Source organism: Cherax quadricarinatus, chromosome 14 (assembly GCF_038502225.1).
Source record: "Cherax quadricarinatus isolate ZL_2023a chromosome 14, ASM3850222v1, whole genome shotgun sequence".
NCBI lineage: Eukaryota > Metazoa > Arthropoda > Malacostraca > Decapoda > Parastacidae > Cherax > Cherax quadricarinatus.
In genome coordinates this window covers 19,370,899-19,398,588 of record NC_091305.1, presented here as the reverse complement: position 1 = coordinate 19,398,588, position 27,690 = coordinate 19,370,899, and the positions used below count along the sequence as shown (strand labels likewise).

Below are 27,690 nucleotides of genomic sequence, written 5' to 3'. Positions count from 1 at the left end.
TTTGTATTATTCCAGTGTTTTTAGTGCTTGTAACTGCTAAATAAGCCACCATGGACTTATTTAGCAGTTGGTGAGAAATACTCTCAAAATACTATTGTACCATGGTCAGCTGCTGCTGCTGCAACACCGTCAGCTGCTGCTGCACTACTGTCAGCTGTTGCTGCAACACCATCAGCTTCTGCTGCTGCTGTACTACCATAACTGTTGCTGCACCACTGTCAGCTGCTGCTGCAACACCATCAGCTGCTGCTGCTGCTACTGCTGTTGTACTACCGTAAGCTGTTGCTGCACCACCATCAGCTGCTGCTGCACCACGGTCAGCTGCACTACTCGAAGATGTAGAGAGACTATTGTTGGTGTGGCTTATCGAGAATACCGAGAAACAATTAACCCCAGAGGGTCAGCCACCCAGGATAACCCAAGAAAGTCAGTGCGTCATCGAGGACTGTAACTTATTTCCTTTGGGGTCCTTAATTTTGTTCCCCAGGATGCGACCCACACCAGTCGACTAACACCCAGGTTAACAGGAAAAAATGCCTGGAACTAGTGCTCATATTGGTGAATTTAAGGCCAGCAAAGGTTGGTTTGAGAGATTTAAGAATCGTAGTGGCATACACAGTGTAATAAGGCATGGCGAAGCTGAAAAATTCCAACCCCGAGTGTTCAATTGTGACGAAACAGGCCTGTTCTGGAAGAAAAGGCCAAACAGGGCCTACATTACTCAGAAGGAAAAGGCACTCCCAGGACACAAGCCTATGAAAGACAGGCTAACTTCCTTGTTTTGTTGTAATGCTAGGGTAAATTGCAAAATGAAGCCTTTACTCATGTATCACTGTGAAAATCCCAGTGTTCAAGAAAAACAGTGTCTCATCACTCAACAATACTCTTCAATAAAGGTGTCATTTTAGTATTCATGTATATATTGTGCATGTCTAATTGTTTTCTGTGTAGGGAAATGTATATTTCATGTAGAAAAAAGATATTTTATTAATACTTTTGGCTGTCTCGAGCGGATTAACTGGATTTCCATTATTTCTTATGGGGAAAATTAATTCGACCAACAGCAAATTCGACTAACGACTAGATCTCTGGAACGGATTAATACAATTGGTTGAGGGTCCACTGTACATACAGAAAACAATGAGAAATAAATATAAATGACTAATTTTAATGGATAAATGAATATTTAAATCACTATTACATACCTTTATTGAAGACTCTTGTTGGTTTATGGAAGAAGGCAAGGAGGGGAGGAGGAGGAGAGGTTATTCTTTGGAAGAGGAATCCCCCTCCATAAGGATTTCAGGTAAAAAAGCCCTATCCGGGGCATGTAACGACCTTGCCATTTCGCAAATTATCCCCTCCACAACACTACCTCTTGTTAACTGTTTTCGCTGATCCACACCAACAACAACTTCTCCACATCTTTAATTGTTTGTGATCTCTGTTTCATTAGCATATTTAACCCTTTCACAACATCAGCTTCCTTGATTTCTACTTTCTTTACCAGGATGGAACTGACTGTTGATTTGGACTTGCCATACGTTCTGGCGAGCTTGGCCACACATACGCCACTTTTGTATTTTGCTACAAGCTCTTTCTTGAATTCTATCATGTTTCTCACCTTCTTTACCAAAGGAGTGGCACTAGGAACAGTCGCAGTTAATAAACAAGCACAAAAAACAATGGATTATTATGAAATGTTTCGAATGAACGCACGGAGTATTGCTCAATGAACAAGTGACAGAGGCAGACCGAGTCATGTACATGTGAGCAGCCACGTCTGGGGCGGGCAGATGCATCCGGTACGGACAATTTCCGAGAGGAGGTATGAAATCCGGGGTAAAATTTCGCCTAAAAAAGTGGTCGAAATCCGAATTGTATGACATCTGCACCGGACATAATCTGGGGTTCCATTGTATCATGGTTCTAATAATTAAATACAGTGGACCCCTGAGTTTTGTTATTATTCCATTCCAGAGAGTCTGCCGAAAGTGAAAATTCACGAAACTCGAAACAACTTTCTCCATAAGAAATAATGTAAATCCAATTAATCTGTTCCAGACACCCAAAAGTATTAACAAAAATTATTTTTTTTTATAGATTAAATTAAGATTTACATACAGAAAAGAATGAGAAATCAAGTATAAAACAATAATAACATCACACTTACCTTCATTGAAGACTCTTGTTGGTGTATGGAAGACGTGAGGAGGGGAGAGGGTTAAGAACATAAGAAAGGAGGAACACTGAAGCAGGCCTGTTGGCCCATACTAGGCAGGTCTTTCACAATCCATCCCACTAACAGAATATTTGCCCAACCCAATTTTCAATGCTCCCCAAGCAATAAGCTTTGATATATCTATTCACTCATGTCCAAGTCCCACTCAAATCAAATCATGTCTGTGGGGAAGTACCCTTGCTGGTTTGTGTGGGGAAGTACCCTGACTGGTGTGTGGGGAAATACCCTGGCTGGTGTGGAGAGGTACCCTGTCTGGTGTGTGGGGAAGTACCCTTGCTGGTGTGTGTGTATGTGTGTGTGTGGGGGGGGGGGAAGTACCCTGGCTGGTTTGTGTGGGAAAGTTCTTTCTTGAATTCAATCGTGTTTCTTGCCATCTTTACCAAAGGGTTGGCACTAGGAGCTTTCTTTTGGCCCATGGTGGCTTATTTAGCAGTTGCAAGCACAAAAAACAATGTACAGTACTGTATTATTACAAAATGTATCGTATCAACACGTGGGGTGATGGTCACTCACCCAGAAACAATGCCACACTGACTCTCTGAATGGTGTGTGGAAGCCTTTGTGTATGGCAGCCACTGGGAGACCGCTCGGACGCGTTCCATACCACCAACAAATTGTGAGGCAAATCACGAAACGTGAGGCTATATTTTGACAAAAAAAGTTGCCTAGTCAAAATTCACAAAGTGCGGGGCTCACAAAACTCGGGGGTTGACTGTATATCAAAACTTTTTTTTTTCCCCAACAGCTTGTGATCACTGCAACAACATTCCATACCCTGCCTTATGAATGACTCGCTCAAGAAAAATTTCCAGCCAATACCTAACTCACTGTCAAAATATATTCCCAAAATATATTGCTTATCAACAAGCAATTGTAACCAAAATTGAAGCTCATATTAAGTTTTCTTTTGATTTCTTTGCTTATTAAAAAAAATAATTTGGCTTTCTTTAGAGGACCAAGTAGCATAACCCTATTTTCCCCCCATTTTCTTCAGTCGAGTTAATGCTATTTCTGTTAAAGTACCTATTTGCAGCTAATTGTTTAACAGTGCAAGGTTAAACAATTAGGTAGTATCTGAGTGCCTCTGGAAAGACAGTGATTATGTATGAATGACAGTGAAAGTGTTGAATGATGAATGTTTTTTTTCTTTCTTTCTTTCTTTCTGTGTCACCCTGCCTTGGTGGGAAATGGCCGACATATTAAAAAAAAAAATTATCATTATTAACACATTGGCCGTTTCCCACCGAGGCAGGGTGACCCAAAAAAGAGAAAACAATTTCAGTATTACTCACTCAATTACTGTCTTACCAGAGGCATGCTGAAACTACAGTTAAAAAACTGCAACGTATCTCCACCCCACCTTCAGAGAGGAGGAGCCATACTTCCCACCTCCAAGACTCAAGTCAGGCCAACTAGACTTAATAATAATTAATTCAGAATTGGGGTACTTACTTTATCACCATCATTCGAACAGTTTTGTTCATCTGTCAGATCCACACAATCATGGTTGCCATCACACTGCTTTGACAGCTCCTCACAAGCACCTCCATCACACATAAAGAATCCATCTGGGCATTTGGTAGTTGGGGTTGGTGCTGTGCTACAACCTTCCTCATCAGACCTTTAAAAGTATTATGTACTGAATTATATTTATTGTTCAGAGAAGCCCACACTTTGGAAGGTAACAGAAATTAGTGCAGTAAATGTTTGATAAAACAGATTAACAGGGGAAAGGGATGAAAAATTTGTTATACTGAAAGTTTTGATTCAGTGAATGTAGTCCATTTAACCCTTAAACTGTCCAAACGCATATCTACGTAGATCTACGTTTGGAGAGTTTAAGGGCTAACTGATTGACTACCAGACATGGACAAATGCCCAATAAAAGACTTAATCCACTGTATTGATGGACTGCTGGGCATACTAAGAATTAACTTGAGTACAAAACAGTATTATTTGTAAATGTACCTGAAAAGAAAATGAGTTAAAAGTACAGCACAGTACAGTAATTTTTCTTACCTTTTGTGGTAGATAGATGAGCTTACAAATGTACAATACAGTACAGTATTCCCATGTAGTCTAGTGGTGACCCAGAATAACTTTATTACAAGTCAGAGGAGCTGTAAAGCAGTAACACTGCAGATGGTGTGGGAGTAAGACAGGTTGAGCATACCACTTATGCAATGCTGTTACAACCTTTGTATCTTGGGACATTATATGCTCCCTAGGAACAACTGAGCAACCTTATAGGCTGGCATCTACACGGTACGTCATAGCATACTGGGTAAGTTTTCCTTCTATCTACGAGTGTCAGACACTGTTTTGCCATAGCATACTCCTTACACAACTGGGCCACTGTAATGCCAGCCTTCACCTTCCTTATTAATTTAAGTGTTTGTTTAACAATTAAGGTCACACACACTGTCTTGGCACCATCACTTGCTCTAGATGCCATTGTTTCTAACACTGAACATGGCACAGCCTCTTCTCACTTAACCCTTTGAGGGTTTTGGTCGTACTAGTACGTTTTACGCGTAGGGGTTTTTGACGTACTAGTACTCATAAATTTTAGCGGCCTCAAATCTAGTGGGAGAAAGCTGGTAGGCCTTCATATGAAAGAATGGGTCTATGTGGTCAGTGTGCACAGTCTAAAAAAAATCCTGCAGCACACAGTGCATAATGAGAAAAAAAAAACTTTGACCATTTTTTTTTAATAAATCAGCGACTTTGCAGTGTATTTTCGTATGGTATTTATTGTTGTATTCTAGTTTTCTTGGTCTCATTTTATAGAATGGAAGACATATTACAGAAATTGAGATGATTTTGACTGGTTTTACAATGAAAGGTACCTTGAAATTGAGCTCAAAGTAGCAGAAATGTTCGATTTTTACCAAACTTCAAAAGTAAACAAATCGTGCCAAGCGTGCAATACACGTCAACTGGTGAGTCTAATATTCTTTTAAAAGTGCACCAATAATATTTATACCATTTTTTACACTAATGCAGTAGTCTGCATAACAGTAAATCTTATATTTTTTGTGAGAATAAAAATTCAAAGTGGAAAGCAAAAGAATATAAGAGGGCCCTTGAGATGTGACTAATGACTAGAGGAAATGTCATTTTAGTGCCAGGAATGTCTTTCTTGTTTATTCTGGACCCTATTCGGAAATTGGCATCTTTTGAAATTTGTGTGAAATTGGCAAAATTGCTAAATTCTGACCACTGTACTGGATAGTTGAATTTATAAATGGGTGGTTTCTTGCACCCATTCGATAGAAAAAATGGAGTTCTAGCGAAATATTCATGTTTTTTGTCGACTAGTACAGTGAAATTGGCCGAAAATGGGGCTCAAAGTGGGCAAAATCGCCGATGCGTAAACATCGCCGAGACCGCTAACTTTGCAAGAGCATAATTCTGTAAGTTTTCTATCAAATTTCAAACTTTTGGTGTCTTTATGATAGGGAAAAGATTCTCTATCTTTTCATACGAGAAAATTTTTTTTTTTTTTTTTTAAATTTGGCCGACCCTGAGAACGAGTTTCGGAGAGGGCCTGTCGACCCTCAAAGGGTTAATGATGGAGTTCCGTTCCTAAGACCACATCAGTTAACAAATTCGTCGCTAAGTGAGGACCATACAATAAATGTAATGGATTTGTGTCAACAATCTTTGATATTGCTTTAATGTCACATCTGCACCATTTATAACATTTCTGGAATATTTTTAAATGTTCATACAGTATTGTACTGCATTCTGTAATAAACAGAATATACATTATTTAGGTATACATTATTTAATATACATTATTTAGGTATGCATACTGGTCAGAAAGCCTCAAGTAAGTCTGAGTCACTGGTAAACGAGTATGTTGCTAAGTGGGGAGAGGCTGTATTTCAATAATTATAAACACTGTGAATCCAGGGAAAAACTGGAGATAAAATGATGATAGTACACACATGTGCAGACAATAACAAACTAACGTAGGAAGTCACTGGCTTACTGCCCAGGAACAATGAAAATGGATGCAGCCAGGATGAACCTCATACAGTATAAACTTGAAGACTAAGTGGAGTCAGTTAATTTTATCGAAAATATGACCGAACTTGACTTGGAGGGTGTACAGATCTGTAGTAGAGGAAAGGAGGGGTAGGGGTCATCCTAGGAAAGGATGGAGGGGGTAAAAGAGGCATTGTGTGCAATAGGCATCGACATACAGCAGGCACGTGTGAGCATGTTAGATAGGAGTGAATGAAGACGAATGGTTTTTGGGACTTGGCGAGCTATTGGAGTTTGAGAAGGGTAATATTTTGAGAAGGGATTCAGGGAAACCAGTCAGCTGGATTTGAGTCCTGGAGGTGGTAAGTACCATGCCTGCTATTTAGTGACATCTGAACTGCCATATCTATGTGCTTCTGCAAAGACAGTGATAGTGTGAATAATGGTGAAAATGTTTTCTGTTTTTTTTTTTTGAAGGGGGGGGGGAAGCCACCCTGCCTCAGTGGTAGACGGCCAGCATGTTTAAGGAAAAAAAAAAAGACCGGACCAAATAGTCACCTGATACAGTGGATCTGGTCCGCTCCATGGCTATTTTAACTGGGCACCCCATTAAATGTAAATACTGAGCCTTTGCCAGACATATTTTTTGTCCATTTTAGCTGATTTCTGCTTTATGGAAGTCCGTTTTATTTATTTTTTTCTGTAACTATCGTTTATTTGTCTAATAAGTGGAATGGAGCCAGGAAACTGTACTGAGTGGCTTCCCTTCCAGTCAGCTGATTACCAATTTGAGCACTTCAACTTACCACATTTAACCCCTTAACTGTTGAAACATTGATCTGTTTTTACTGCTAGTGCTCCAAGTATTAAAATAAATGAAAACAGAGCAGTTTTCTGTGTGCAATAAGACCAAAACAAAATTTTTGGGCCAGTACTTACAGAGATAAAAGGTGGGAAAGTTGGTACTAGACGCTCATGTGATGGCAACATGGAGTTCTGCCATGCAGAAATATTGTCAATACACCTTTTTTTCTTATTTTTTTAATTTACATTATTTTTATGTTCTAATAATTACAATTTATCTCCATGGGAAAGTGGAACAGAATTCTTCCTCCGAAAGCCATGTGTTTACCTGGAGTTTACCTGGAGAGAGTTCCGGGGGTCAACGCCCCCGCGGCCCGGTCTGTGACCAGGCCTCGTGGTGGATCAGAGCCTGATCAACCAGGCTGTTGCTGCTGGCTGCACGCAAACCAACGTACGAGCCACAGCCTGGCTGATCAGGAACTGACTTTAGGTGCTTGTCCAGTGCCAGCTTGAAGACTGCCAGGGGTCTGTTGGTAATCCCCCTTATGTGTGCTGGGAGGCAGTTGAACAGTCTCGGGCCCCTGACACTTATTGTATGGTCTCTTAACGTGCTAGTGATACCCCTGCTTTTCATTGCGCTCCCAATAATTGAGGTGTTTTATCTCTGTTATGCGCGCCGTGAAAGTTCTCTGTACATTTTCTAGGTCGGCAATTTCACCTGCCTTGAAAGGTGCTGTTAGTGTGCAGCAATATTCCAGTCTAGATAGAACAAGTGACCTGAAGAGTGTCATCATGGGCTTGGCCTCCCTAGTTTTGAAGGTTCTCATTATCCATCCTGTCATTTTTCTAGCAGATGCGATTGATACAATGTTATGGTCCTTGAAGGTGAGATCCTCCGACATGATCACTCCCAGGTCTTTGACGTTGGTGTTTCGCTCTATTTTGTGGCCAGAATTTGTTTTGTACTCTGATGAAGATTTAATTTCCTCATGTTTACCATATCTGAGTAATTGAAATTTCTCATCGTTGAACTTCATATTGTTTTCTGCAGCCCACTGAAAGATTTGGTTGATGTCCACCTGGAGCTTTGCAGTGTCTGCAATGGAAGACACTGTCATGCAGATTCGGGTGTCATCTGCAAAGGAAGACACGGTGCTGTGGCTGACATCCTTGTCTATGTCGGATATGAGGATGAGGAACAAGATGGGAGCGAGTACTGTGCCTTGTGGAACAGAGCTTTTCACCGTAGCTGCCTCGGACTTTACTCTGTTGACGACTACTCTCTGTGTTCTGTTAGTGAGGAAATTATTGATCCATCAACCGACTTTTCCTTTTATTCCTTTAGCACGCATTTTGTGCGCTATTACGCCATGGTCACACTTGTCGAAGGCTTTTGCAAAGTCTGTATATATTACATCTGCATTCTTTTTGTCTTCTAGTGCATTTAGGGACCTTGTCGTAGTGATCCAATAGTTGAGACAGACAGGAGCGACCTGTTCTAAACCCATGTTGCCCTGGGTTGTGTAACTGATGGGTTTCTAGATGGGTGGTGATCTTGCTTCTTAGGACCCTTTCAAAGATTTTTATGATATGGGATGTTAGTGCTATTGGTCTGTAGTTCTTTGCTGTTGCTTTACTGCCCCCTTTGTGGAGTGGGGCTATGTCTGTTGTTTTTAGTAACTGTGGGACGACCTCCGTGTCCATGCTCCCTCTCCATAGGATGTGTCATAAGAGGCGACTAAAATGCCAGGAGCAAGGGGCTAGTAACCCCTTATCTTGTATACATTACTAAAGTTAAAAAGAGAAACTTTTGCTTTTCTCTTTGGGCCACCCTGCTTTGGTGGGATACAGCCGGTGTGTAGAGAGAAGAATTACAATTTATAGTAGTTCTTGTGATTTTATAGTTAATCATCTTTGTTCTAACACTAATATTAGGTATAGAAATAGTAATCAAACAGTCACAAGCACACTGACAGGTGAGCATGTTCACATTCCTCAGTCACATACTATTGTCTTAAAAATTATTTTTTATTATCACACTGGCCGATTCCCACCAAGGCAGGGTGGCCCGAAAAAGAAAAACTTTCACCATCATTCACTCCATCACTGTCTTGCCAGAAGGGTGCTTTACACTACAGTTTTTAAACTGCAACATTAACACCCCTCCTTCAGAGTGCAGGCACTGTACTTCCCATCTCCAGGACTCAAGTCCGGCCTGCCGGTTTCCCTGAATCCCTTCATAAATGTTACTTTGCTCACACTCCAACAGCACGTCAAGTATTAAAAACCATTTGTCTCCATTCACTCCTATCAAACACGCTCACGCATGCCTGCTGGAAGTCCAAGCCCCTCGCACACAAAACCTCCTTTACCCCCTCCCTCCAACCCTTCCTAGGCCGACCCCTACCCCGCCTTCCTTCCACTACAGACTGATACACTCTTGAAGTTATTCTGTTTCGCTCCATTCTCTCTACATGTCCGAACCACCTCAACAACCCTTCCTCAGCCCTCTGGACAACAGTTTTGGTAATCCCGCACCTCCTCCTAACTTCCAAACTACGAATTCTCTGCATTATATTCACACCACACATTGCCCTCAGACATGACATCTCCACTGCCTCCAGCCTTCTCCTCGCTGCAACATTCATCACCCATGCTTCACACCCATATAAGAGCGTTGGTAAAACTATACTCTCATACATTCCCCTCTTTGCCTCCAAGGACAAAGTTCTCTGTCTCCACAGACTCCTAAGTGCACCACTCACTCTTTTTCCCTCATCAATTCTATGATTCACCTCATCTTTCATAGACCCATCCGCTGACACGTCCACTCCCAAATATCTGAATACGTTCACCTCCTCCATACTCTCTCCCTCCAATCTGATATCCAGTCTTTCATCACCTAATCTTTTTGTTATCCTCATAACCTTACTCTTTCCTGTATTCACCTTTAATTTTCTTCTTTTGCACACCCTACCAAATTCATCCACCAATCTCTGCAGCTTCTCTTCAGAATCTCCCAAGAGCACAGTGTCATCAGCAAAGAGCAGCTGTGACAACTCCCACCCTATGTGTGATTCTTTATCTTTTAACTCCACGCCTCTTGCCAAGACCCTCGCATTTACTTCTCTTACAACCCCATCTATAAATATATTAAACAACCACGGTGACATCACACATCCTTGTCTAAGGCCTACTTTTACTGGGAAAAAATTTCCCTCTTTTCTACATACTCTAACTTGAGCCTCACTATCCTCGTAAAAACTCTTCACTGCTTTCAGTAACCTACCTCCCACACCATACACTTGCAACATCTGCCACATTGCCCCCCTATCCACCCTGTCATACGCCTTTTCCAAATCCATAAATGCCACAAAGACCTCTTTAGCCTTATCTAAATACTGTTCACTTATATGTTTCACTGTAAACACCTGGTCCACACACCCCCTACCTTTCCTAAAGCCTCCTTGTTCATCTGCTATCCTATTCTCCGTCTTACTCTTAATTCTTTCAATTATAACTCTACCATACACTTTACCAGGTACACTCAACAGACTTATCCCCCTATAATTTTTGCACTCTCTTTTATCCCCTTTGCCTTTATACAAAGGAACTATGCATGCTCTCTGCCAATCCCTAGGTACCTTACCCTCTTCCATACATTTATTAAATAATTGCACCAACCACTCCAAAACTATATCCCCACCTGCTTTTAACATTTCTATCTTTATCCCATCAATCCCGGCTGCCTTACCCCCTTTCATTTTACCTACTGCCTCACGAACTTCCCCCACACTCACAACTGGCTCTTCCTCACTCCTACAAGATGTTATTCCTCCTTGCCCTATACACGAAATCACAGCTTCCCTATCTTCATCAACATTTAACAATTCCTCAAAATATTCCCTCCATCTTCCCAATACCTCTAACTCTCCATTTAATAACTCTCCTCTCCTATTTTTAACTGACAAATCCATTTGTTCTCTAGGCTTCCTTAACTTGTTAATCTCACTCCAAAACTTTTTCTTATTTTCAACAAAATTTGTTGATAACAGCTCACCCACTCTCTCATTTGCTCTCTTTTTACATTGCTTCACCACTCTCTTAACCTCTCTCTTTTTCTCCATATACTCTTCCCTCCTTGCATCACTTCTACTTTGTAAAAACTTCTCATATGCTAACTTTTTCTCCCTTACTACTCTCTTTACATCATCATTCCACCAATCGCTCCTCTTCCCTCCTGCACCCACTTTCCTGTAACCACAAACTTCTGCTGAACACTCTAACACTACATTTTTAAACCTACCCCATTCCTCTTCGACCCCATTGCCTATGCTCTCATTAGCCCATCTATCCTCCAATAGCTGTTTATATCTTACCCTAACTGCCTCCTCTTTTAGTTTATAAACCTTCACCTCTCTCTTCCCTGATGCTTCTATTCTCCTTGTATCCCATCTACCTTTTACTCTCAGTGTAGCTACAACTAGAAAGTGATCTGATATATCTGTGGCCCCTCGATAAACATGTACATCCTGAAGTCTACTCAACAGTCTTTTATCTACTAATACATAATCCAACAAACTACTGTCATTTCGCCCTACATCATATCGTGTATACTTATTTATCCTCTTTTTCTTAAAATATGTATTACCTATAACTAAACCCCTTTCTATACAAAGTTCAATCAAAGGGCTCCCATTATCATTTACACCTGGCACCCCAAACTTACCTACCACACCCTCTCTAAAAGTTTCTCCTACTTTAGCATTCAGGTCCCCTACCACAATTACTCTCTCACTTGGTTCAAAGGCTCCTATACATTCACTTAACATCTCCCAAAATCTCTCTCTCTCCTCTGCATTCCTCTCTTCTCCAGGTGCATACACGCTTATTATGACCCACTTCTCGCATCCAACCTTTACTTTAATCCACATAATTCTCGAATTTACACATTCATATTCTCTTTTCTCCTTCCATAACTGATCATTTAACATTACTGCTACCCCTTCCTTTGCTCTAACTCTCTCAGATACTCCAGATTTAATCCCATTTATTTCCCCCCACTGAAACTCTCCTACCCCCTTCAGCTTTGTTTCGCTTAGAGCCAGGACATCCAACTTCTTTTCATTCATAACATCAGCAATCATCTGTTTCTTGTCATCCGCACTACATCCACGCACATTTAAACAACCCAGTTTTATAAAGTTTTTCTTCTTCTCTTTTTTAGTAAATGTATACAGGAGAAGGGGTTACTAGCCCATTGCTCCCGGCATTTTAGTCGCCTCATACGACACGCATGGCTTACGGAGGAAAGATTCTTTTCCACTTCCCCATGGACAATAGAAGAAATAAAAAAAAGAACAAGAGCTATTTAGAATAAGGAGAAAAACCTAGATGTATGTATATATATATATGCATGTGCGTGTCTGTGAAGTGTGACCAAAGTGTAAGTAGGAGTAGCAAGATATCCCTGTTATCTAGCGTGTTTATGAGACAGAAAAAGAAAACCAGCAATCCTACCATCATGCAAAACAGTTACAGGTTTTTGTTTCACAGTCATCTGACAGGACGGTAGTACTTCCCTGGGTGGTTGCTGTCTACCAACCTACTACCTACTGTCTTAAAAATAAAAATATATACAAATTATTTATAGGTCCCAGTAATGTTTTTATAAGTGATGGGGTATATAAACTTCTTGAAGTATGGTGTCAGATGAGTGTCCATCTACTATGATGATGGTGCAGTCACTCAATTTTGCTGATTCTGCACTGCTCCCAGTGAACCTTGGCATGTTTTTTTTTATTTGTTCTCACTTTTTCACGCACAAACATGCATCTCTCTCTCTTTCTGTCTTTTCAGAGAGCTGTGTATGAACCAACAACTGGAAATGCGTATTACTTGCCATATTCATGTTTATGCCTCATATCAACAAGCACAGTATAACACTTTGGTTTTTTTTTTTTTTTTTTGGGGGGGGGGGGGTTTTCCTAGGTAATTTACAATATGTACGATAACTGTTCTTATGTGCACCTGTGCCTCAATAAATTTATTCAGTCCTTAATTTTGGTTCATGAACAACTCTGAGACACAGAGACAGACAGAGAGAGAGACAGACAGAGAGAGAGACAGAGAGACAGACAGACAGACAGAGAGAGAGACAGAGAGACAGACAGACAGACAGAGAGAGAGAGAAAAACCAGTCAGCCAGCCAGAACCATCTAGCCAGCCAAAATCAGCCAGCCAGTGAGCCAAACATGTATTACACATGTTGCAGAATCGTCTTTCTCTACTTGGGGCATAAGTGATATGACATTCTGACAGGATGACACTATCAGTTGCATCTAAATTGAGAGGATGTAGCACAAATGTTGCACATGGTTTATTATTTAGGTTTCTGATATTTCCTCGACCACTTGTGGCCACATCTATCTCAAAGCCACTAAACTCGAGGTCAACATCACTTTCCTCCTAAAAGGAAAGTGTTAATATGGCGTGGAATTAGTGACTCCTTTGGGTTTGGCATGCTGTTTGCTCTACCTGGTGCTCCATTGAACTGGTGCTCCCACAAGGTACCAAGGGGTCCCAGAATTTTTTAATAATGTGCACACTGAGCGTTAAGACCCATTCCATACTGCCTAGGTCTATCAGGCCTCTGGCACCAAATTTAGACAGGAAAAATAAAACTCTGAACTACAAGCTAGTGGTAAGAATGTAGAGCAATGACTGACAGTTAAAGGTTAAATACCACATTAAGCAATTATTGAAATTTATTTTGTGGCCACAACTGCATATGCGACAGACCACAGCCCTGCTACATTGATTCTTCTAATATCCTTCTTGGGTTTATACAAGTTTATTACACTTCTTCCTGTTTATCCTACATATACTCTTCTATACACAGTTTGCAAGGAAGAAAATGCACATGTTGTCTTTGAAGTGTAGTTTCCTCCCCAATCTGTTGATAATTATTATCTCTCTAGCCTACATTAATGCCCACTCGATGAATCCAGTCTTTTACTTATAATACATGGACCCAACCGGTATGGCCTCATGATTAAAGGTCGCCTTAAGTGCCAGACAGTCATATGAAAGATTACAAGTTCTCAACTGGCACAACGAGCGGACTTGTGATCTCAGTAGTAGTACCAGTTCCTAGTAATCAGTTACCAGTAACCAGTGTACCAGTAGATGACTCACTACCAACCATCTGTGTGAATCATTGACTGTATTCATATTGCTGCTGACCATAGCAGGATTTCAAACACCCTCACCCTGTAGACACTTGTGAGTCAGTGGTAGTTAGGCAGCAGAGAGAGACAGGTCGGCTGTTGGCGCTTTCCATACTTCCCGTTATATATTATACGTACTACCAGCCTACGTGAGTATTTTTACCCATCCACGTATCGAAAACCCACATGACAGTGATCCCTCGTACAACTGTGTGGTGTGTGTTAAGGTGATGTTTAATCATAAGGCCGTATTGGTTGGGTCCATATTTGTGAAACACCCTGTACAATATGTACTGTACTAGAAATTGGAAGAACTTAAAAAATAATAATAAAGAAAGAAGTGCAGTAATCATGCAGTCTTTTTGCATGTTAAGGGCCACATCATTGGGTTGGTGACTGACTATTCATCTCCCCCCCTTCCCTCAAAAAATTTCAGCGTGACCTGAGTCCACATATATTGAAGGTCCAGGGAGCTCATAACACAGTCAACATGTCAAGACATGTCATGCTGCTACACAACATGGATTCCAGTTGCTAAGTAGTTTGTGTATTACTGTATTTATTTTTTAAGGGATGAGAGAGAGAGAGAGAGAGAGAGAGAGATATCAGTTTTGAGATATTCTGAACATAACCTGCCAGAACTTTTCCACATTATTCATATAACAGTTTCACTGATTTTACAATATAGAACTCCCATGCTTAATAAACATATTATGCAAAGATAGAGGAAAGTACAAATGGACCCTGTGCATAATGAGAAAAAAAAAACTGACCGTTTTTTTTGGATTAAAACGCCGACTTTGAGGTGTATTTTCATATACATGTAGTATTTATCTTTGTATTCTCGTTTTCATGGTCTCAGGTGATAAAAAGGAAAACATATTACAGAAATAGAGATGATTTTGATTACTTTCACGATGAAAACGACCTCGAAATTGCGCAGGCGCGGATATAAGGGGGGGGCCAGGGGGCCCGCCCCCCCCCCTTTGGGCTTTGGCCCAGTGTCGTAGCTGGGTTTTCATTTTGGGGCGAGGGGAAGGAGGGGCCAATCCTTTACATGGCGGGGGCATGCCCTCCCGAATTATTTGAGATTTTAAAGCCGATATATATATACAGTGGTCCCTCAATAATCGTCCGGCCTGAAAGTCGTCCATTTCGGAAATAGTCCTGTTTTTTCGTCAAAATATTGGCTCGGAAATGGTCTGGTAACTCGCTAATAGTCCTTCGTCCCAGACGCGTATGCACGGTCTGAGCAGCCTCGAGCCGCCTCAGCCTTTCCTTCCCAGCCAGTGTGCCATTGTTTACCAGTGAGCGACGGTCCCCTCATGTGCTCCAGTGAAATATTTCATAATATTTCATTTATTTTAGTGCTTGCAAGTTATTTAAGTGCTAAATAAGCTACCATGGCTCCAAAGAAAGCTCCTAGTGCCAAGCCTTTGGTAAAGAAGGTGAGAAATACGATTGAATTTAAGAAAAACATCATTGAACAATATGATAGTGGCGTACGTGTGGGCGAACTGGCCAGGATGTATAACAAATCCCGTACAACCATATCTTCCATCATAGCCAAGAAAAAGGAAATCAAGGATGCTGTTGTTGCAAAGGGGGTAAATATGCTGACAAAAATGAGATCACCAGTACTCGAAGATGTTGAGAAGTTATTATTGGTGTGGATAAATGAGAAACAATTAGCAGGAGACAGTCTTATGACGTCGCTTATTTGCGAAAAGGCTAGGCAGTTGCATGACGATTTGGTAAAGAAATTGCCTGCAACTAGTGATGATGTGAGTGAATTTAAGGCTAGCAAAGGCTGGTTTGAGAGATTTAAGAAGCGTACTGGCATACACAGTGTGGTAAGGCATGGTGAGGCTGCCAGTTCGGACCACAAGGCGGCTGAAAAATATGTGCATGAATTCCAGGAGTACATAAACAGTGAAGGACTGAAACCTGAACAAGTGTTCAATTGTGACGAAACAGGCCTCTTTTGGAAGAAAATGCCAAAGAGGACCTTCATTACACAAGAGGAAAAGGCAATGCCAGGACACAAGCCTATGAAAGACAGGCTGACGCTAATGTTCTGTGCTAATGCTAGTGGGGATTTCAAAGTGAAGCCGTTACTAGTGTACCATTCTGAAAATCCCAGAGTGTTCAGGAAAAACAATGTTATGAAGAGTAAATTGTGCGTGTTTTGGAAATCTAATAGTAAGGCATGGGTCACGAGGGAAATTTTTGTAGAGTGGTTCAACGAAGTGTTTGGCCCTAGTGTGAAGAATTACCTCCTGGAAAAGAAATTGGATCTCAAGTGCCTCCTAGTAATGGACAATGCACCTGCTCATCCTCCAAACTTGGATGACCTAATTCTGAAGGAGTTTGGGTTCATCACAGTAAAGTTCTTGCCCCCGAATACCACTCCTCTCCTCCAACCCATGGACCAGCAGGTCATTGCAAACTTTAAAAAACTCTACACCAAAGCAATGTTTGAAAGGTGCTTGAATGTGACCTTAGACACTCACTTGACCCTACGAGATTTTTGGAAAGAACATTTCAGTATTCTCCATTGTGTAAGCCTTATAGGTAAGGCTTGGGAGGGAGTGACTACCAGGACTTTGAACTCTGCTTGGAGAAAATTGTGGCCAGATTGTGTCCACAAGAGGGATTTTGAAGGGTTTGGGGCTGACCCTGATGAGCCTATGTCAGTTGTTAAATCCATTGTGGCACTGGGGGCTTCCATGGGGTTGGATGTGAGTTTGGAGGATGTGGAAGAGTTGGTGGAGGACCACAACAAAGAGCTAACCACTGAGGAGCTGCAAGAGCTTCAGCAGGAACAGCAACAGATGGCAGCTCTGAATCTTGCTGCAGAGGAGGAGGAAGAGAGATGGAGGAAGGTGCCTTCTTCAGAAATTAAGGAGATTTTTGAAATGTGGGGTAGGATGGAAAGATTTATGGAGAAACATCACCCAGAGAAGGATGTTGCAAGCCATATCGGCAACTTGTACAGTGACAGAGTCTTGGCCCATTTTAGGGAAGTTTTAAAGAGACGCCAGAAACAGAGCTCTCTGGACAGTTTTTTTGCGAGACAGGACTCCAGTGACTCTCAAGGTGGTCCTAGTGGCATTAAGAAACAGAGAAGAGAAGTAACCCCAGAAAAGCAATTGGAACCCAAGGTGTTGATGGAAGGGGATTCCCCTTCCAAACAGTAATTCATCCAATCAGTCTCCTTCTCCAGTCTTCCATACACAAAGAAGAATCGCCAATAAAGGTAAGTGTTATTCTGTTAATGTTTAATTCATCATGTGCCACTGTATTGTTTATGTACTACATCTATATTTCATGTAAAAAAAAGTTTTTGCTTTAATACTTCTGGGTGTCAGGAACGGATTAATTGAATTTACATTATTTCTTATGGGGAAAATTGATTCGTAAATCGTCCATTTCGATAATAGTCCCACTTCCAGGAACGGATTACGGACGATTATTGAGGGACCACTGTATGTATGTATGTATGTATGTATGTATATATATATATGTATATATATATGTATATGTATATATATATATATGTATATATATATGTATATGTATATGGATGTAGTGCGGATGACAAGAAACAGATGATTGCTGATGTTATGAATGAAAAGAAGTTGGATGTCCTGGCCCTAAGCGAAACAAAGCTGAAGGGGGTAGGAGAGTTTCAGTGGGGGGAAATAAATGGGATTAAATCTGGAGTATCTGAGAGAGTTAGAGCAAAGGAAGGGGTAGCAGTAATGTTAAATGATCAGTTATGGAAGGAGAAAAGAGAATATGAATGTGTAAATTCAAGAATTATGTGGATTAAAGTAAAGGTTGGATGCGAGAAGTGGGTCATAATAAGCGTGTATGCACCTGGAGAAGAGAGGAATGCAGAGGAGAGAGAGAGATTTTGGGAGATGTTAAGTGAATGTATAGGAGCCTTTGAACCAAGTGAGAGACTAATTGTGGTAGGGGACTTGAATGCTAAAGTAGGAGAAACTTTTAGAGAGGGTGTGGTAGGTAAGTTTGGGGTGCCAGGTGTAAATGATAATGGGAGCCCTTTGATTGAACTTTGTATAGAAAGGGGTTTAGTTATAGGTAATACATATTTTAAGAAAAAGAGGATAAATAAGTATACACGATATGATGTAGGGCGAAATGACAGTAGTTTGTTGGATTATGTATTGGTAGATAAAAGACTGTTGAGTAGACTTCAGGATGTACATGTTTATAGAGGGGCCACAGATATATCAGATCACTTTCTAGTTGTAGCTACACTGAGAGTAAAAGGTAGATGGGATACAAGGAGAATAGAAGCATCAGGGAAGAGAGAGGTGAAGGTTTATAAACTAAAAGAGGAGGCAGTTAGGGTAAGATATAAACAGCTATTGGAGGATAGATGGGCTAATGAGAGCATAGGCAATGGGGTCGAAGAGGTATGGGGTAGGTTTAAAAATGTAGTGTTAGAGTGTTCAGCAGAAGTTTGTGGTTACAGGAAAGTGGGTGCAGGAGGGAAGAGGAGCGATTGGTGGAATGATGATGTAAAGAGAGTAGTAAGGGAGAAAAAGTTAGCATATGAGAAGTTTTTACAAAGTAGAAGTGATGCAAGGAGGGAAGAGTATATGGAGAAAAAGAGAGAAGTTAAGAGAGTGGTGAAGCAATGTAAAAAGAGAGCAAATGAGAGAGTGGGTGAGATGTTATCAACAAATTTTGTTGAAAATAAGAAAAAGTTTTGGAGTGAGATTAACAAGTTAAGAAAGCCTAGAGAACAAATGGATTTGTCAGTTAAAAATAGGAGAGGAGAGTTATTAAATGGAGAGTTAGTGGTATTGGGAAGATGGAGGGAATATTTTGAGGAATTGTTAAATGTTGATGAAGATAGGGAAGCTGTGATTTCGTGTATAGGGCAAGGAGGAATAACATCTTGTAGGAGTGAGGAAGAGCCAGTTGTGAGTGTGGGGGAAGTTCGTGAGGCAGTAGGTAAAATGAAAGGGGGTAAGGCAGCCGGGATTGATGGGATAAAGATAGAAATGTTAAAAGCAGGTGGGGATATAGTTTTGGAGTGGTTGGTGAAATTATTTAATAAATGTATGGAAGAGGGTAAGGTACCTAGGGATTGGCAGAGAGCATGCATAGTTCCTTTGTATAAAGGCAAAGGGGATAAAAGAGAGTGCAAAAATTATAGGGGGATAAGTCTGTTGAGTGTACCTGGTAAAGTGTATGGTAGAGTTATAATTGAAAGAATTAAGAGTAAGACGGAGAATAGGATAGCAGATGAACAAGGAGGCTTTAGGAAAGGTAGGGGGTGTGTGGACCAGGTGTTTACAGTGAAACATATAAGTGAACAGTATTTAGATAAGGCTAAAGAGGTCTTTGTGGCATTTATGGATTTGGAAAAGGCGTATGACAGGGTGGATAGGGGGGCAATGTGGCAGATGTTGCAAGTGTATGGTGTAGGAGGTAGGTTACTGAAAGCAGTGAAGAGTTTTTACGAGGATAGTGAGGCTCAAGTTAGAGTATGTAGGAAAGAGGGAAATTTTTTCCCAGTAAAAGTAGGCCTTAGACAAGGATGTGTGATGTCACCGTGGTTGTTTAATATATTTATAGATGGGGTTGTAAGAGAAGTAAATGTGAGGGTCTTGGCAAGAGGCGTGGAGTTAAAAGATAAAGAATCACACACAAAGTGGGAGTTGTCACAGCTGCTCTTTGCTGATGACACTGTGCTCTTGGGAGATTCTGAAGAGAAGTTGCAGAGATTGGTGGATGAATTTGGTAGGGTGTGCAAAAGAAGAAAATTAAAGGTGAATACAGGAAAGAGTAAGGTTATGAGGATAACAAAAAGATTAGGTGATGAAAGATTGAATATCAGATTGGAGGGAGAGAGTATGGAGGAGGTGAACGTATTCAGATATTTGGGAGTGGACGTGTCAGCGGATGGGTCTATGAAAGATGAGGTGAATCATAGAATTGATGAGGGAAAAAGAGTGAGTGGTGCACTTAGGAGTCTGTGGAGACAAAGAAGCTTGTCCTTGGAGGCAAAGAGGGGAATGTATGAGAGTATAGTTTTACCAACGCTCTTATATGGGTGTGAAGCGTGGGTGATGAATGTTGCAGCGAGGAGAAGGCTGGAGGCAGTGGAGATGTCATGTCTGAGGGCAATGTGTGGTGTGAATATAATGCAGAGAATTCGTAGTTTGGAAGTTAGGAGGAGGTGCGGGATTACCAAAACTGTTGTCCAGAGGGCTGAGGAAGGGTTGTTGAGGTGGTTCGGACATGTAGAGAGAATGGAGCAAAACAGAATGACTTCGAGAGTGTATCAGTCTGTAGTGGAAGGAAGGCGGGGTAGGGGTCGGCCTAGGAAGGGTTGGAGGGAGGGGGTAAAGGAGGTTTTGTGTGCGAGGGGCTTGGACTTCCAGCAGGCATGCGTGAGCGTGTTTGATAGGAGTGAATGGAGACAAATGGTTTTTAATACTTGACGTGCTGTTGGAGTGTGAGCAAAGTAACATTTATGAAGGGATTCAGGGAAACCGGCGGGCCGGACTTGAGTCCTGGAGATGGATATATATGTATATATATATGTATGTATGTGTATATATATATATATATATATATATATATATATATATATATATATATATATATATATATATATATATATATATATATATATATATATATATATATATATATGCAAAACAACCACTCTGAAAGAATAGAGAAATTCCAAGCGCTTTCGTGACTACTCACATTATCATAGTTCCTTGATAATGTGAGTAGTCACGAAAGCGCTTGGAATTTCTCTATTCTTTCAGAGTGGTTGTTTTGCATATTTTGAAATCACCTGTTTACTGTGTTCTTATTGCATATACATATATATATATATATATATATATATATATATATATATATATATATATATATATATATATATATATATATATATATAATATATATATATATATTTTTACTTTTCTAGACACAAAACTATGCAGATACTCCTTTTCAAGTGGAGGGGAGGGGCCCACAGCTCTAGTGAGGGAGAGGGAGGCAGACCCCCAGGCTCCCCGTAGTTACGCCACTGCTTTGGGATGCATTTTAATTTGTTTTGCAACTTTGCAAGTTTACAGACCACTAATACCTCTAGCTCCATAACAATACAAAAATGCTTTTTAAGGTTGGATACTTATAATAAACATTTTGGAGCTGTATTGATGCTGAGAATAATGAGATGTGGCAAAAAAAATCGTGGAAATGTCCTAACTTGAAAGAAATTTCGCATAACACCCAGAGAGGCAGGCAGGCTCTGAGAGAGCGAGGCTCAGCCTCAGCGAGCGTCAAGCAGTGTTGCATGTTGAGAGCACGTGGTAACATCAGACGGCTGATGCGGCGTGACCCCATGACGGTGAGTCACCGTCCCCCGGTATTTCAAGGCTCCAACACACATACTGACTCACTGCGAGCCGGGAACGAACCAGGACGAGTGGGTAAGGGTTCATGAACCATTCGGTGACCTTACTGCACCAGGTAAAGGGGCCAGGGCAAGATTAATACATTAGGCTATTGTGTTTATGCCTGTTTTGGGGCCTTGTGGGACAGTGCCAGAGTGGAGTGGGTTGGAGCCTTGGAGCTATGCCTACGGTAGCCTACCGTGAAAGAGTATAATAATAATAATAATAATAATAATAATAATAATAATAATAATAATAATTGTTATTTTTATTAGGCTAAGTTTCAACATATTTACCCATATCTCAGAGATATGGGTAAATATGTTGAAACTCAGCCTAATGAAAATAACAATCATTAATATTATTATTATTATTATTATTATACTCTTTCACGGTAGGCTACCGTAGGCATAGCTCCAAGGCTCCAACCCACTCCACTCTGGCACTGTCCCACAAGGCCCCAAAACAGGCATAAACACAATAGCCTAATGTATTAATCTTGCCCTGGCCCCTTTACCTGGTGCAGTAAGGTCACTGAATGGTTCATGAACTCTTACCTTCTCGTCCTGATTCGTGCCCGGCTCGCAGTGAGTCAGTATGTGTAGCTTGAATAGTGAGATATTATCTCACTATTCAAGCTACAAAAGTGTTGAGACCACTATTGAAAACAACAGAAAATTCTGTGAGATATAGTATTCGAATCAAACTGGCAGTGAAAGTTTGTACTAACTTATTTATTATCGTTGGTACTGTATTTCCATTTTTACCCTTTTCATATTTTTTTCGTTATATAGTTATATAAATTCTCCAAATTTAGAGCGGATGCCGAGGAGTACTTCTACGCTGTGTTCGTGAAAGCCAAAGATCTTCTAGTTGAAGTGGGCTCAGCTCACGATGACGTCCCTATTCCCAGAGTCTCTGCATGACAGACACAACGCGCGAATGTCCCAGCGGCATCTGCTGAGGAGTACTATCGGCGCTCGGTGTATTTTCCGTTCGTTGACCATGTGACCGCTGAGTTGAAGAGCAGATTTGATGATGACACTGTGCCCGTTGCTCTCCGATTGAAGGAGCTGCTCAGGGGCTCAAAAGCAAACGTGGATGCTGTTCTTAAAGCCACTAAACTCTACGAAAGTGACGTTGAGTCACTTTTGCTCGTGCAGACGGAAACACAGCGGTGGTCATGTTCTGCTCCGGCCTTCGAATCTGTCAAGAAAGCAAAGGAATACGCCGAGGCCCGTATGTTTCTGAACATCGCGAAGCTCCTTACCATCCTACTGACCCTGCCAGTCTCAAATGCAGAAGCCGAACGATCGTTCTCAGCCCTGAAATGCCTGAAGACATACTTGAGGAGCACCATAGGTAAGGATCGCCTCAACGGCCTCGCACTACTCGCCGTCCATAACGATGTACATGTTCCTGTTGATCGTGTGATCAACAAGTTTGCGGAAAAGAACCGCCGTCTTCTCTTTGCTTAGGCTGCAGTGTGATTAACCCTTTCAGTGTAATAACCTTTGCATGTTACTTTTAAGGCTACTATTATAGGTAATATTATAAAGTATAATGCTTACTGTCTTAAGCAGGTATGTGTATATATATATATATATATATATATATATATATATATATATATATATATATATACTATATATATATATATATATATATATATATATATATATATATATATATATATATATATATATATATATATATATATATATATATATATATATATATATATATATATATATATATATATATATATATATATATATATATTCTACATTTAAGTTAATGTCTAATGTAAAAGTCTCTAGCTATTAAATTCTTACTTTCAATAAAGTTTTAATAAGATACAAAATTCCTCACATTGTAAGGTCAGTGTTTTTTTTTCTCAGAAAAATTGGCCCTCTCATTTGGATCCGAAGAGAAACACTGGCACCTAGAGCAGATGGTTATGCTCATTCATTTAGGTCAGTCCGCCAGTAATTAACAAATAAGAATCCCGTTAGTGGAGAAACGGTAATGCTAATGCTCTTTAAACAACCAAAAATTCTGCCGTCGGGCCCCCCCAAACTTTGTTCCTAGATCCGCACCTGAAATTGAGCTCAAAGTAGCGGAAATATTCGATTTTTACCAATGTTCAGCAGTAAGCAAATCATACCACACGTCCAATACACTTCAACTGGGGTGTCTAATATTCTTTCACTAGTGCACTGATATTATTTATACCATTTTTACAATAATGCAGTAGTCTGCATAACAGTAAATTTTGTATTTTTTTGTATGAATAAAAAATCAAAATAGAAAGCAATAGTAATATAAGAGGGGCCTAGAGATATGACTAATGAACAGAGGATATGTTATTTTAGTGCCAAGAATGTCTACATTGTTTATTCTGGACCCTATTTTGAAATTGGCATCTTTTTTAATTTGTGTGAAATTGGCCAAATTGCCAATTTCTGACCACTTTATTGGGTAGTTCAAATCGGTAAATGGGCGGTTTCTTGTACTCAGCAGATAGAAAAAATGGAGTTCTAAAGAAATAGCTATGAGTTTGGTCAACTGGAACAAAGGACTTGGACAAAAACAAGGCTCAAAGTCGGCAAAATCGCCGATGCGCATATGTCGCCGAGACTGCTAACTTCGCGGGGGCGTAATTCCATGAGTTTTCAACCAAATTTCGTACTTTCAGTGTCACTACCATCGGGAAAAGATTTTCTATCATTTCATAAGAAAAAATTCATTTATTTTTTTTTCCAAAAATTTATCGACAAAGAATGAGTTTCAGAAAGGGGCCTCCAACAGCCAAAGAGTTAAACAACTTACCCATCAGCACAGTCTTCATGGCCATCACATAGGCGGTTGCTGGAGATACATCCACTAGAATGTCTACACTGGAATTCCTCTAAGTCAACACATGTGGAGGTTTGGTGACAATTTTCTTCATCTTCCCCACCAGGACAATCCTTGTCTTTATCACACACCCATGTTTCCCATATGCATGACCCCGTGTTACACTGAAATTGATCCTGGGAAGAAGAAAAAAAAAAAAAGGTCATTTAAGAATATAAAAAAAATTAACATTTATAGTAGAAGTTTTTTTTTTTTTCAACAAGTCGGCCGTCTCCCACCGAGGCAGGGTGACCCAAAAAAAAAAAAAAAGAAAATCCCCAAAAAGAAAATACTTTCATCATCATTCAACACTTTCACCTCACTCACACATAATCACTGTTTTTGCAGAGGTGCCCAGAATACAACAGTTTAGAAGTATATATATATAAAAATACACAATATATCACTCTAAACTGCCAATATCCCAAACCCCTCCTTTAGAGTGCAGGCATTGTACTTCCCATTTCCAGGACTCAAGTCCGGTTATATAAAATAAGCAGTTTCCCTGAATTCCTTCACTAAATATTACCCTGCTCACACTCCAACAGCTCGTCAGGACCCAAATACCATTCACTCCTATCTAACACGCTCACGCACACTTGCTGGAAGTCCAAACCCCTCGCCCACAACACATCCTTTACCCCCTCCCTCCAACCTTTTCAAGGATGACCCCTACCCCGCATTTCTTCCCCTACAGATTTATAGGCTCTCCATGTTATTCTACTTTGATCCATTCTCTTTAAATGAACAAACCACCTCAACAAACCCTCTTCAGCCCTCTGACTAATACTTTTATTAACTCCACACCTTCTCCTAATTTCCACACTCCGAATTTTCTGCATAATATTTACACCACACATTGCCCTTAGACAGGACATCTCCACTGCCTCCAACCGTCTCCTCGCTGCTGCATTTACCACCCAAGCTTCACACCCATATAAGAGTGCTGGTACTACTATACTTTCATACATTCCCTTCTTTGCCTCCATAGATAACGTTTTTTGACTCCACATATACCTCAACGCACCACTCACCTTTTTTCCCTCATCAATTCTATGATTAACCTCATCCTTCATAAATCCATCTGCCGACACGTCAACTCCCAAGTATCTGAAAACATTCACTTCCTCCATACTCGTCCTCCCCAATTTGATATCCAATTTTTCTTTATCTAAATCATTTGATACCCTCATCACCTTACTCTTTTCTATGTTCACTTTCAACTTTCTACCTTTACACACATTCCCAAACTCATCCACTAACCTTTGCAATTTTTCTTTAGAATCTTCCATAAGCACAGTATCATCAACAAAAAGTAACTGTGTCAATTCCCATTTTGAATTTGATTCCCCATAATTTAATCCCACCCCTCTCCTGAACACCCTAGCATTTACTTCTTTTACAACCCCATCTATAAATATATTAAACAACCATGGTGACATTACACATCCCTGTCTAAGACCTACTTTTACCGGGAAGTAGTCTCCCTCTCTTCTACACACCCTAACCTGAGCCTCACTATCCTCATAAAAACTCTTTACAGCATTTAGTAACTTAACACCTATTCCACATACTTGCAACATCTGCCACATTGCTCCTCTATCCACTCTATCATATGCCTTTTCTAAATCCATAAATACATTAAAAACTTCCCTACCTTTATCTAAATACTGTTCACGTATATGCTTCAATGTAAACACTTGATCTACACATTCCCTACCCACTCTGAAACCTCCTTGCTCATCCGCAATCCTACTTTCTGTCTTACCTCTAATTCTTTCAATTATAACTCTACCGTACACTTTTCCTGGTATACTCAGTAAACTTATTCCTCTATAATTTTTACAATCTCTTTTGTCCCCTTTCCCTTTATATAAAGGGACTATACATGCTCTCCGCCAATCCCTAGGTACCTTCCCCTCTTTCATATATTTATTATTCATATATTTATTAAACAAAAGTACCAAGCACTCCAACACTGTATCCTCCCTGCTTTTAACATTTCTGTCATGATCCCATCAGTTCCAGCTGCTTTACCCCCTTTCATTCTACGTAATGCCTCACGTACCTCCCCCACACTTACATTCTGCTCTTCTTCACTCCTAAAAGATGGTATACCTCCCTGACCAGTGCATGAAATTACCGCCTCCCTTTCTTCCTTAACATTTAAAAGTTCCTCAAAATATCTCCCCATCTACTAACTCCCCTACTCTGTTTTTAACTGACAAATCCATACTTTCCCGAGGCTTTCTTAACTTATTTAACTCACTCCATAATTTTTTCTTATTTTCATTAAAATTTCTTGACAGCGCCTCTCCCATTCTATCATCTGCTCTCCTTTTGCACTCTCTCACCACTCTCTTCACCTTTCTTTTACTCTCCATATACTCTGCTCCTCTTATAACACTTTTGCTTTGTAAATACCTTTCATAAGCTACCCTTTTCTCTTTAATCACACCCTTTACTTCATCATTCCACCAATCACTCCTCTTTCCTCCTGCACTCACCCTCCTATAACCACAAACTTCTGCCCCACATTCTAATACTGCATTTTTTAAACTATTCCAACCCTCTTTAACCCTCCCACTACTCATACTTGTACCAGCCCACCTTTCTGCCAATTTTTTTTTTTTTTTTTTTCAACAAGTCGGTCGTCTCCCACCGAGGTAGGGTGACCCAAAAAAGAAAGAAAATCCCCAAAAAGAAAATACTTTCATCATCATTCAACACTTTCACCACACTCACACATTATCACTGCTTTTGCAGAGGTGCTCAGAATACAACAGTTTAGAAGCATATACGTATAAAGATACACAACATATCCCTCCAAACTGCCAATATCCCAAACCCCTCCTTTAAAGTGCAGGCATTGTACTTCCCATTTCCAGAACTCAAGTCCGACTATATGAAAATAACCGGTTTCCCTGAATCCCTTCACTAAATATTACCCTGCTCACACTCCAACAGATCGTCAGGTCCCAAGTATCATTCGTCTCCATTCACTCCTATCTAACACGCTCATGCACGCTTGCTGGAAGTCCAAGCCCCTCGCCCACAAAACCTCCTT

General features: G+C 40.4%; 1 protein-coding gene across 1 annotated transcript in view; it reads right to left on the bottom strand.

Annotated features, from left to right (window-relative positions):
- Positions 1 to 27,690, bottom strand: part of LOC128695906 (sortilin-related receptor) — a gene marked incomplete at its 5' end in the record, with an annotated part of 164,529 nt that overhangs the window by 73,607 nt on the left and 63,232 nt on the right. The window contains 2 exon segments of the mRNA XM_070084886.1: positions 3,695 to 3,863; positions 24,558 to 24,760. Of these exon segments, the coding sequence (XP_069940987.1) occupies positions 3,695 to 3,863; positions 24,558 to 24,760 (372 nt within the window).